We start from the raw sequence: 11,915 nt of genomic DNA, 5'->3' as shown, positions 1-11,915 counted from the left end.
ATTAGGAAATTAAATCAGAAACAAAAAGGAAATTGGCTAAAATATACGGCTAGGGTTTTATTTAGAAAGGGGAATGTGTTTAAGTGCATAAAATAGGACATAAATACCCCCCTTGCACGGCAAGGGATGGGGAGAAAGGGAAAGGTGCAGCAAAGGTTGGAAGGAGGTCTAGGGCCTTTGTTTTGTGTCCTAAAGTGCATACAAGGCCTTCAAAGTGGCTGGAAAATAAGGATTTTTAAGATTAGGAAAGGTTACCAAAATGGGAAACCTAGGCTTAACTTTCCTACTTCAAGTAGGAATCCTTGTTGGAGTAGGACTCCTTGTTCTTCTAGGAATCCTCATGTGAGTAGGAATCCATCTTCAATTAGGAATTCATATTTCTTCAAGTCTTCAACTCATTCATTCCTCTTTTGCTCCAAAAGACTCCAATTTGCATCTTCTTGCACACTTTGGCTTTATAATCTGAAAACACACAAAAGTGACTTAAAACACTAAAATAACTAAGGAAACACAACATAAGTGCATGAGAACAAGCCAATTAAGTCGCATAAATATGCTCCTATCATTGAGCACACTTTGAGAAGGAAGAGGAAGAAGCCAGAACTTAACCCATCAAGTTCTAGCTCGGCCTCTAACTTTGAGGAGGAAGAACACCCCACGGCAAGGGAGGAGGAAGAGGTCCAAGTCATGGCAGCGGACAACCGTACAATCAAGGAGCTTTCCGCCTCGGGAATGGACAATGCCGCACCATTATGCATCCAATACCTAAGGGCGGCTCAAGATAAAACTGATGAATTTGAATTAAAGTCAAGTTTGTTGCACCACATTCCATAGTTCCATGGGCTGTCCATGGAGGATCCCAACAAACATTTAAAGAGTTCGAGGTGGTGTGTTCAAGCATGACTTCAATCAATGTCGATAGCAATATTTTGAAGATGAAGGCCTTTCCATTCCCACTATTGGAGAAGGCCAAAGATTGGTTATACGAACTAGCACTCGGAACTGTCACTTCTTGGGAGAGCATGAAGAGGGCATTTCTTGAGAAGTTCATCCCTAATTCAAGAGTGATTCTCTTAAGGAATAAAATTAGCGGAATCCAACAAAGTCAAGGAGAATCTTTCCCTGCGTACTATGAGCATTTTAAAGCCCTTGTTGCATCATGTCCTCAACATCAAATGAAGGAGGAGCTTCTGCTTCAATACTTCTATGAAGGTGTTCTTCCCATTGAAAGGCAAATGGTCGATGCTTCGGCGGGAGGTGCATTGGTGGACAAAATTCCTATGGCAGCCAAGACCCTAATTGCAAACCGTGCTCTAAATGCACAACAATATGAAGGAATTGGGCAAAGGGACCCCCAACAGCAACAACTGCATAAGGTAAGTTCCCAATCCGACATTCAATCTCAATTAGCTAATCTTACTTCTATTGTGTCTCAGATGGCCGAAGGAATGAAGATACAAGGACAAATTGTATATGGTGTATGTTCTATCCAAGGACACCCTTTGGAGAAGTGTCGTCAATTGATTGAGAATGGGGGATGGGAGAGTGCAAATGCCATTGGATTTCCAAGCCAAAATCAGCCAAGGAATGATCCATATTCCAACACATACAATCCGGGTTGGAGAGACCATCCAAACTTCAAGTGGAGGGGGAGCCTCAATAACCTCAACAACAAGGAGGCTTTAGGCAACAACCCCCGGGGTTCTACACCAAGCTATACGGCTTCAATCCAAACCACTCCCAACCTACCCAAAACAATCAAGGTACATCTTTGGATAATGATACACTTATTAAGTTACTAACCAATTTGTCTCAGGGGCAAGAAAATCAAAACAAAGCGATGCAAAACCAAGACAAAAGGGTGGACCATTTGGAGATACAAATTGGGCAGATTGCGGAGTTGGTAAGGCAATTTCGAGACCAAGTCAAGCTCCCTAGTTCAACCATTGTCAACCCAAAGGGAAGGTTCGAATCTGCCAAAGCAATCCCACTAAGAAGTGGAAAAGAAGTTCGCACTACATCCAAACCATCCAAAACAAGTCCTAATGAAGAAGAGAAGTTGCAATTGGAAGAGGAGGAGTCAAGTAAAGCCACGGCAAGGGTAGAAACACCCTTGCCGGAACCACCTATGGACCCCAAGTCCTCCAATTCATCGAATTTGGCCACTAAAGGTAAGTTGGGTTCAAATTCGATTAACTCTAACTCCATTCCACCCAATGCTCATTTTCCTCACAGATTTTTGCAAACAATGAAAGAGGAGCATGAGAAAGACATTCTTGAGACGTTTAGGAAAGTGCAAGTCAATATTCCGCTCCTAGATGCCATCAAGCAAGTGCCCCAATATGCCAAATTCTTGAAGAAACTTTGCACCACAAGGAAGAGGGCTTCGAATAAAGAGGTGGTTAGGGTAAGTGAAAACGTTTCTGCTGTTTTACAAAGAAAGTTACCACCAAAGTGCAAAGATCCAGGTAGCTTTACAATTCCTTGCATTATTGATAGGAGCATATTTAGGCGACTTACTTAGCTTGTTTTCGTGCATTTATGTTGTTAGTTCATAGTTGTTTTAGTAGTTTAAGCCATTTTCGTGTGTTTTTAGGTTCCCATGGCTGAGGAAGGAAAAAGATGCATTTTGGAGCATTTTGGAACAAAATTGGACTTGGAATGGATAACTTATGCTTGGAGCGAAAGGAATGGACGAAATTGAAAACCTAAAAGAGTTAGGATTCCTAATCACAAGAGGATTCCTAATCAAATGAGGAATCCTAGTCAAAGAAGGTTTCCTACTTGAAGTAGGAAAGTTAAGCCAAGGTTTCCTATTTTGGTTTAATCTTTCCTAATCCTTAAAGACTCCATGTTTCAGCAATATCAAGGACTTCTACCTATTCTAGGACACAAGACAATGTTCCCTTGCAAACCAAAATCTTTGCCGTGTATCCCCTTAGTGTTTCCCTTCCTTGCCGTGCAAGGGAGGGCTTTCTTTCCTATTTTAAAGCATTCAAACACCTTCCTTTTTCATACCAAACTCAGCCATAACTCACATACCCTTTTCTATTCCAAAGTTCTTGCCTAAATTCAGAAATAAATGACATTCTCTTTCTCCTAATTGAATGCCGCAAGTCACTTCCCTTTTTCCTTCAATTTCTAACTTTGTGTTTCCTATTCTTGAAGGATTTGGAGTTATTTATTTCCCTAAACTAAGTAATAAAGCCTTAGGATTCTTTCTTCCATATAAATACCCTATGCCGCACCCTGAGAGATCGGAATCACCCTTACACACAACCTGCCTTCATTCATTCAGAAAACCAACCCTTGCCGCAACCTTCCATCCAACTTTCCACCATTCCCATACTTCCAAACCTTCATCCAAGCCTCCATACACCACCCATAACCCTTGCCACACCACCCTACCTTCGTAAATCCATTCAAAACCCAGAAAATCATCCACAAAACCACCCTAGACTCTTGTGCCGTGACTTAGCAAGGAGGAGGAGAAGGAAGATGAAGCCTTGGACGTTTATGCATTCGAATTGGAGTGTTGGAACGTTTTTAGGTGTAATCTATCTTTTATTTTCAATATTTAATTCTATTCTCCTTTGTTTTGTTATGAATATGAGAGGCTAAACTCGTTTTAGCCTAGGGATGCTTTGAAACCATGATTACGTTTATAATATGAGTTGATAAATTCCAGTTGTGATTTCATAAATTGTGAATGCAATTTACTTAACCGTTTGATGGATAACTTATTCTTGTATGTTGATTAGGGAGGCCTACTTAATTTGCATGCTTGAATTTGGTACTAGAATATAAGGGTGTTTCACATAATCGTTACAAACTTATATTCACAAGTAGTTACGGTTCTTTTCACAATCATGTTAAGTAAACTCCTAGCATGAGTATCATGATGTCATAGTTACAAGTGCTTTGTCAATACTTATGATTCCATTGAACGTAATGATCTTTGATTGTATCTCTATTATGATGTCATGTAGGGGACTTTTGAAGAATGCTTTAGGTTGTCGTATGATGTCATCTAATCCAATAACTTAAGGGAAATCTGAGGGTTAATTAGTGATGTCACGGTTAATCTGGGGTATTGAGGTTCATGGTTTATCGGAAAAGCAACTGGAAATCAACTTATGATTGAATGTATCATGTGTGGAGAAGTATCCCTTGGCTAGTTCATCATCCATTGGTTTTTCTTAAATTCGTCCAAAATCTGTTTTAAAGTTTTAAGTTACTTGTTTTTCTTTTCAATTCGTCCAAAATCAAACCCCTTTTTCTTACTTGTTCTGAATCTGTCCAAAAGTGTCTTTTTAAGTCTTTTGAGTCAAAACTAATTGTATTTTCGTCCAAATTGAGTCTTAGAGTCTAAATTGAGTCTTTTTTATTGTTTTGAGTTGTTTTGAGTCTTAAAAGATTGTTTTGAGTCATACAAGTTTAGTTAGAGTCTTTTGAGTGTGTTTAAGTGTTTTAAAGCATATTTTTACATCTTAGAGTCGATTTTCATTAGATTATGCATCCCTGAACCTTGGTGAATTGAAAAATGATGGTGTGATTATTCAATTGGCCGATAGATCTAATGCCTATCCAAAGGGAGTTTTGGAAGATGTTTTAGTGTAGGTGAATAATTTGATCTTCCCGGGGGATTTCTACGTTCTTGAAATGGAAGAAACCACCCATTCCACATCCTTGCCGCTCCTACTTGGGAGGCCATTCATGAAGATGGCCCGATCTAAGATTGATGTGTTTAAAGGAACTTTAACGATGGAATTTGATGGGGAAGTGATTGATTTTAATATTTCTGAAAGCATGAGATTTCCTAATGATGACCATTCATGTTTCTCCTTTGATATCTTTGATTCATTGGCGCAGGCACATCTTGATCAATTGCATGAGGATGCACTTGAGACGGTCCTTACAAGTGGCATAGAATTGACAAATCATATGGCAAAACCCATGGCACCCCACAGCACCAATCTGCAATACCATGCCGTGCCCTTTGATGATTGATAGGAGCATATTTATGCGACTTAGTTTGCTTGTTTTCGTGCATTTATGTTATTAATTCTTAGTTATTTTAGTTCTTTAAGCTTCTTTTGTGTGTTTTCAGGTTTATGAGACGTATTTGGCGAAAGGATGCATTTTGGAGCCTTTTGGAGCACTTTTGGGCACAAATTGGATAACTTATGCTTGGAGCAAAAGGAATGGACGAAATTGAAGAGTTGATGTCGCAACGATTCCTACTACGACAAGGATTCCTACTACGAGAAGGTTTCCAAATTGAAGGAGGTTTCCCACTCACATGAGGATTCCTAGTTGGACGAGGATTCCTAATCACACAAGGATTCCTACTTGAAGTAGGAAAGTTAAGCCAAAGTTTCCTATTTTGGTTGACCTTTCCTAAATCAAGAACGCTCTAAGTTTTAGCACTTAAGATGGCTCCGGAGCACCCTTGGACAACAAACAAAGGTTCTTTGCAACTTTCCCTTCCTTGCCGTGCAAGGAAGGTTGTTTCCCTTTCTTTGTGCAAACTTCCCTATTTTTCATTTGTGTTAGGACCTTTCCCTTATTCTAACACCTCTTGTTTGGTGCCTTACCTTTCCCTAAACTTTATGCCGCACCTCCCCTTGTGTTTCCAGATTTCAAATTCTTATTTCCTAGTTTAATTCACTTTCCTATTTCTAAAACTTTCCCTAAAGTCCTAATTTCTGATTTCTTGCAAGGAATTGACTTTTCCTTCCTTCTTTTGCACCAATTTCGTTTCTTACCTTAAATTCCCTTTCCTTGCTGTGCAAGTGGTTTAATTTCTAATTCCTTGCAAGGCAAGGACATTCCTTATTTGCTTAAATTCGTGCATCCCCTTTTTTTGAGTTTATTTGGACTTTATTCACTTACCTTTTCTATTTAGACTAGGAAATCTGAATCATAACTTAATTAGGTATGTTTTTAACTTCCCAAAACACATTTAATCAGCCCTTGGCCGAACCCTAGATTATCATTGACCACAGAAATTCATCCATTCACTCCCACACACATCCATTCATCCCAAAACACCATTCTGCTGCCCAAAAATACAACCAGCCGCTCCACCTTCTTCCACCCTCTTTGCCGAGTTCTCCACCACCTTCCAACCATCAAACACTCATCCACACCCAACCTACACCCCTTGCCGTGCCTCTAACCACCCCAAAATCCATTATACATCATCAAAACAGCCCAGAAACCACCACCATCCAATCTGCCGCAAGCAAGGGAAAGGAGACAGATTCACTCAATTGTTTGGCTCTTCATTCTGAGTTGTTGAACAATTTTAGGTGTATTCTCTCTTATATTTCAATGTCTAATTCATGTAATCTTTGTTTTGCTTTGAGAATGATTGGCTAAATTCATTTTGGCTAAGGGTGTATTCGGAACCATGATTATATATGTGAAATAAGTTGATTACTTCCAGTTATCGTTGTATAAGTCGTGAATACAATTTCCTGAACCGTTTGATTTAGAACTTATTCTTGTATGTTGATTGAGAGTGCACGCTTAATTTGCATGCTTGAATTTGGTGCTAGGATATAAGTTTGTTTCACCTAATCGTTATGAATTTATATTCAAAAGTAGTGAAGGTCGATAGTCACGATCATGTTAAGTAGATTCCTGGCAAGAGTATCATGCTTTTCATAGTTACAAATGCCTTGTCGATGCTTATGATTTCCAAAGAATGTAATGATTCTAACTTGTGTCTTTATCATGCTGTTCATATAGAGAACTTGTTAGGAATAATTTGTTTACGATGCATATTCATCCAATTCAATGATTCTAGGGAAATCTGAAGGTTAATTTAAGCGGACCTAATTAACTTGGAGTGTCGAGGTTCATAACTTATTGAATTGATAACTGGAAATTGATTTACGTTGCATATATTTCATGTGTGGAGAAGAACCCCTTAGCTATTCCATCATCCATTGATTCATCACAATTTGTTTTACAGTCTGTTTTTTTTACAATCTGTCCATTTAATTTAATTTCATCCAAACACAATCCCCCCATATTTTGTTAAGTCTTAGTCATTATAATCTGTCTTATTTTGTGCTTTTAAGTATTTGGAGTCACAAACACCTTCAAATTCGTCCAAATCTGCCTAGTTTACATTATTGTTTTGTTTGTTTGACTTTCGTCCAAAACCAAATCCCCAATTGTCTTAGAGTGTCTAATTGGTTCAATTATGTTTTAGATTGTGTTTTTAAGAATTTTGAGTCAAGTTAGAACCAATTTTCGTCCTTGTTTGTGTTTAGGCTCAAAACTGCCCAGTTTGTGTTTTTAGGCAGTTTTGAGTGTTTTTAGCTTATTTTGAGTCTTGTGAACTTGTTTTGAGTTTTTTTTAAGTGAGTTAAGTTTTTTAAAGGTTAGTTTTATTTATTTGAGTTAGTTTAAAGTGTTTAGCACCCCTAGTTAATCCCCGGTTAGAACGATCCCTACTTACATCATTACTACAATTGTCACAAATAGGGTTTAATTTGTGTGTCACATTCGTAACGCATCAAATTTTGGCACCATTGCCGGGGATTAGCAAAGTTGCTAATCCCTTGTCTTGAGTCTTGTTTAAATTGTTTAGTTTCTATTTTGTTTTAAATTTTGCACCGTGTGTGTGTGTTTTGTTTTTGTGCCGTGTATAGGCATCTTATTTTCTTACTTGTGCCGAGTCTATTAAGTTGGTTACTTACCTTGTTTGCTCTTGTGTGCAGGTACTAGTTTATGACCCGTAGCTCACAACCTGTTCGTGAGCATATCTTCGACTTTGACGGCGATTTCGAGAGGACTTTGAGAAGAAAAAGGAAAGTGCAAGAGTCTAATCCTCCTAGTCCCGAACCTGAATTAGAAAAGCAAGAAGTTGAGGTTGAAGAGGAGCCCACGACAAGCTTTGAAGAGGAAGTACCAACCATGGCAGCGGACAATTGAACCATCAAGGAGCTTTCTGCCTCGGGTTTGGACAATGCAGCCCCTCTTTGCATCCAATACCCTAGGGTGGCCCCTGAGAAGACCGATGAATTTGAGTTGAAGTCCAGTTTGCTACATCATATACCCAAATTCCATGGGTTATCAATGGAGGACCCCAATAAGCATTTAAAGGAGTTCGAAGTAGTATGCTCAAGTATGACACCGGTGAATGTGGATATCAAAATCTTGAAGATGAAGCCTTTTCCTTTTTCTTTGTTGGAGAAGGCCAAGGATTGGTTGTATGAGTTAGCTCCCGGAACTGTCACATCATGGGAGAGTATGAAGCGAGCCTTCTTAGAGAAGTTCTTTCCGACATCACGAGTCATTCTTCTTCGCAAGAAGATTAGTGGAATTCAGCAAAGCCAAGGTGAATCTTTTCCAACTTATTATGAACGTTTTAAGGGCCTGTTTGGGATTGAGGTGCTTAAAAAAAAAGCTACTATGAAAAAAAGCTATGAAAATTTTTGATGTTTGGTAAACTTTGAAAAACAGCTTTGTTTCAAAGTTGAGGGTGAAAAAAAGCCCAAAACCAAGAGATGACAAGAAGCTGCAATTTGCAGCTTTCAAAAGCTGCTTATTTTCACCCACACACGGGTGAACAGTGTCCAAGTTTAATGAAATATACCATAACCCAAAACTGCCCTCGGCTTTCCCTTCACCGACGCTCTCGCCTTTCCCTTCTCCAGAACTCTCTCGCATAACCCGAACCTCAGGCTCTCTCTCGTTCTCTCGTTCTCTCGTTCCATCATGAACTTCCACTCGGTATTGGACGGCTGCGCCTCGACCAAGCGCTGCAGGATCTTGAGCGCCTCGTCGTCCTCGCCGTTTTCGAGCTTCTGCTGCAGAAGCGATTTCAGGGCACCGATGGCTTCCGAATTCGAACCCAGGAAGTCGGACAATGGCGATGAGGATTGGTTGTTCTCGTTATCTGTGACCTGGGTCGGCGCTTCTTCGGTCAATGTCGGCGGAGGTTCGGCTATGGCGAGCAAAGTCGATGATTTGGTGGTGAACACGGCGGCGGTGACTCCGATGAGAATGGCGGTTTTGGCGTAATGTTTAAGAGTTTGAAGAATCGGGCTTGGGTTGTTGTGGGTGTTACCTGGGAAGAGGGGTCGGTGGTGGTGGGCGGCGGAGGAGGCTGTGACTTTGAGGGCAGGGACATTGTGGGAATTGTGGGAATGGGGAGGGTCAAAACGGAGAAGGGAAGGTTGGGTTGGTTTACTGGGAATGAGTTTGTATTGGATTGTATGATTATAAATTTGTATTGAGTTTTTTATAGTTCAAAATTTAGGTCTCGTTCTTTTTTTGTTTGATTATAAATTACACCGTCGATTTTACAACAATGTCTTCTATTTATTTAATTGTATGATTATCTGCCAAATTGATGATGGCGGACTCATTTCGGGGTTGCATGGAAGCCACATTTAGCACTGACTGAGACTACTTTCAAGTACATTAACAATATTGTACTAATGAATCCTAGCTATTCACTCTAAAATATTTCTATTAAAGTAGTTTGTCATACTAATTAATATTTAAGATAAAGTTTATAAATATTTTTCTTCTAAAAATAAAATATATTTAGTAATTCACTTTTATTTGTTAAGAAAATTAAATTAATAGCACATCTAGTAATATACCCTTTTTGGTCATTTCACACAGTCACAGCTGTTTTACAAAAAAGTTTACCAAACACTTTGCTGGCTTTATTTCACAGCCGCTTATTCTCACAGCACAGCCGCTTATTCTCACAGCAGCTTTTTTTCAAAGCACAGCAATACCAAACCAGCCCTAAAACCCTTGTTGCTTCATGTCCACAGCACCAAATGAAGGAGGAGCTTCTTCTTCAATATTTCTACGAAGGTCTCTTACCAATTGAACGTCAAATGTTGGATGCATCCGCGGAATGAGCTTTAGTGGACAAGAAACCCATGGATGCCAAAACTCTCATTGCTAATCGAGCACTCAACGCACAACAATATGAAGGTGTTGGGCAGAGAGACACCCCACGACCACAACATGTAAATGAGGTAAGTTCTATTTCTGAGTTACAATCCCAAATGGCTAACCTTACGTCTATGTTATCGCAGTTTGTTGAAGGCCTTAAAATGCAAGGAACTACAATCTGTGGTGTATGCTCTATTCAAGGACACCAATCTGATCAATGCCCTCAATTAATTGAGGATGGAGGGTGGGAATCTGCCAATGTCGTGGGTTATGGGAGTCAAAACCAACCAAGGGGTGATCCTTTCTCTAATACATACAATCAAGGATGGCGTGACCACCCCAATTTCAGATGGAGAGATGCACCACAATCTGCCCAACAAGGTGGATTCTGACAACCCCCGGGTTTCTTTCCAAGGCCAATGGCACCACAACCACCTCCTCAAGCACAATCATCCCAAACCAACTCAGGTACGTCTATGAATGATGATAAAACATATCAATTATTAACCACAATGGCACAGGGAATGCAGAACCAAGCAAATGAGGTTAATGAGCTAAAGAAGCAAATGGGCCAAATGGCCGAATTTTTGGGACAATTTCGTGAAAATGGTAAGTTACCAAGCACTACGGTGGTCAATCCCAAGGGTGGTTTCAAATCTGCAAAAGCTATCACCCTAAGAAGTGGAAAAGAAGTGGGAAGCAAAGCACATGAATCTGCCCAAAACAAGGAAGATGAGAAGATACAAATTGAAGAAGATGAGCAATCCTACCCCACGGCAAGGGTAGCTCCACCCATGCTGCAGCCATCTAAGCCCTCACATCCATCCATCTCAGGTAATGTTGTCCCAAATGTTGTGATTTCGAACACTAATTTGCCCAATGTTCCTTTCCCTCGCAGATTTGCACAATCGAAGAAGGAAGAAAGCGAAAAGGACATTTTGGATACCTTTCGAAAAGTCCAAGTAAACATTCCTTTACATGATGCCATTAAGCAAGTGCCCAGGTATGCAAAGTTTTTAAAAGAGTTATGCACAACTAGGAAAAGAATTTCAAACAAAGAAGTTGTGAAAGTAAGTGAAAATGTATCCGCGGTTTTGCAACGAAAGTTACCTCCAAAGTGTAAGGATCCAGGGAGCTTTACTATCCCATGCATAATTGGAAACACTAGATTTGAACAATGCATGTTAGATTTAGGTGCTTCTATTAATGTCATGCCATATTCCATTTATGCATCTATGAACCTTGGTGAGTTAAAACAAGATGGCGTGATAATTCAATTAGGCGATCGTTCTAATGCTTATCCCAAGGGAGTCTTTAAGGATGTTTTAGTGAAGGTCAATCATATTATTTTTCCTGCAGATTTTTATGTCTTAGAAATGGAGGATTCAAGCCATGCTCCATCATTGCCAATCTTGCTAGGCCGTCCATTCATGAAAACAGCGAGGACAAAGATAGACGTGTTTATGGGAACATTAACCATGGAGTTTGATGGGGACATTATTAATTTTAATCTTTCTGAAACCATTAAATATCCAATTGAAGACCATTCTTGTTTTGCTATTGACATTGTTGATTCTTTGCCACAGGTGCATTTGGATCAAATGAACGAAGATGCACTTGAGGTGGCCTTAGTGCACGGCATAGGAGCAAGAAATGAAAGTGGTGGAATTCTTGCAACCCACGGCATGCAATCTGACCATATTGTCGTGCCCCCTTGTGGTGAAGTGATTGAAATGGTCGCTGCCCTCGAGTCATTGCCTTCACACTCTGGTAAGTCTCCATTCTCAATTTTAGATTCGGTTTTGACTAACAAGTTACTTCCATCAATTGTGCAGCCACCTACACTTGAGTTAAAGCCTTTACCTAGTCACTTGAAGTATGTTTTCATGGGAGAAGATCAGACACTACCCGTCATCATATCTAGCTCACTCACGGCCCAAGAAGAAGACAAGTTGATAAGGGTGTTAAAGGAGCACAAA

At 39.8% G+C, this 11,915-nt stretch overlaps 1 protein-coding gene across 1 annotated transcript; it reads right to left on the bottom strand.

Moving 5' to 3' along the window:
• Positions 1-8,598: 8,598 nt before the first annotated feature.
• Positions 8,599-9,269, bottom strand: LOC137744612 (uncharacterized; the record flags this gene model as incomplete). The annotated part of the gene is made up of 1 exon (XM_088688113.1): positions 8,599-9,269. A coding segment is annotated over one exon (669 nt), but the record flags the coding sequence as incomplete, so codon positions are not given.
• Between the last annotated feature and the right edge of the window lie 2,646 nt (positions 9,270-11,915).

The sequence above is a fragment of the Pyrus communis genome, chromosome 16 (assembly GCF_041283825.1).
Source record: "Pyrus communis isolate YQ-2024b chromosome 16, ASM4128382v1, whole genome shotgun sequence".
Lineage (NCBI taxonomy): Eukaryota > Viridiplantae > Streptophyta > Magnoliopsida > Rosales > Rosaceae > Pyrus > Pyrus communis.
This window is presented reverse-complemented; position numbering and strand designations above follow the sequence as displayed.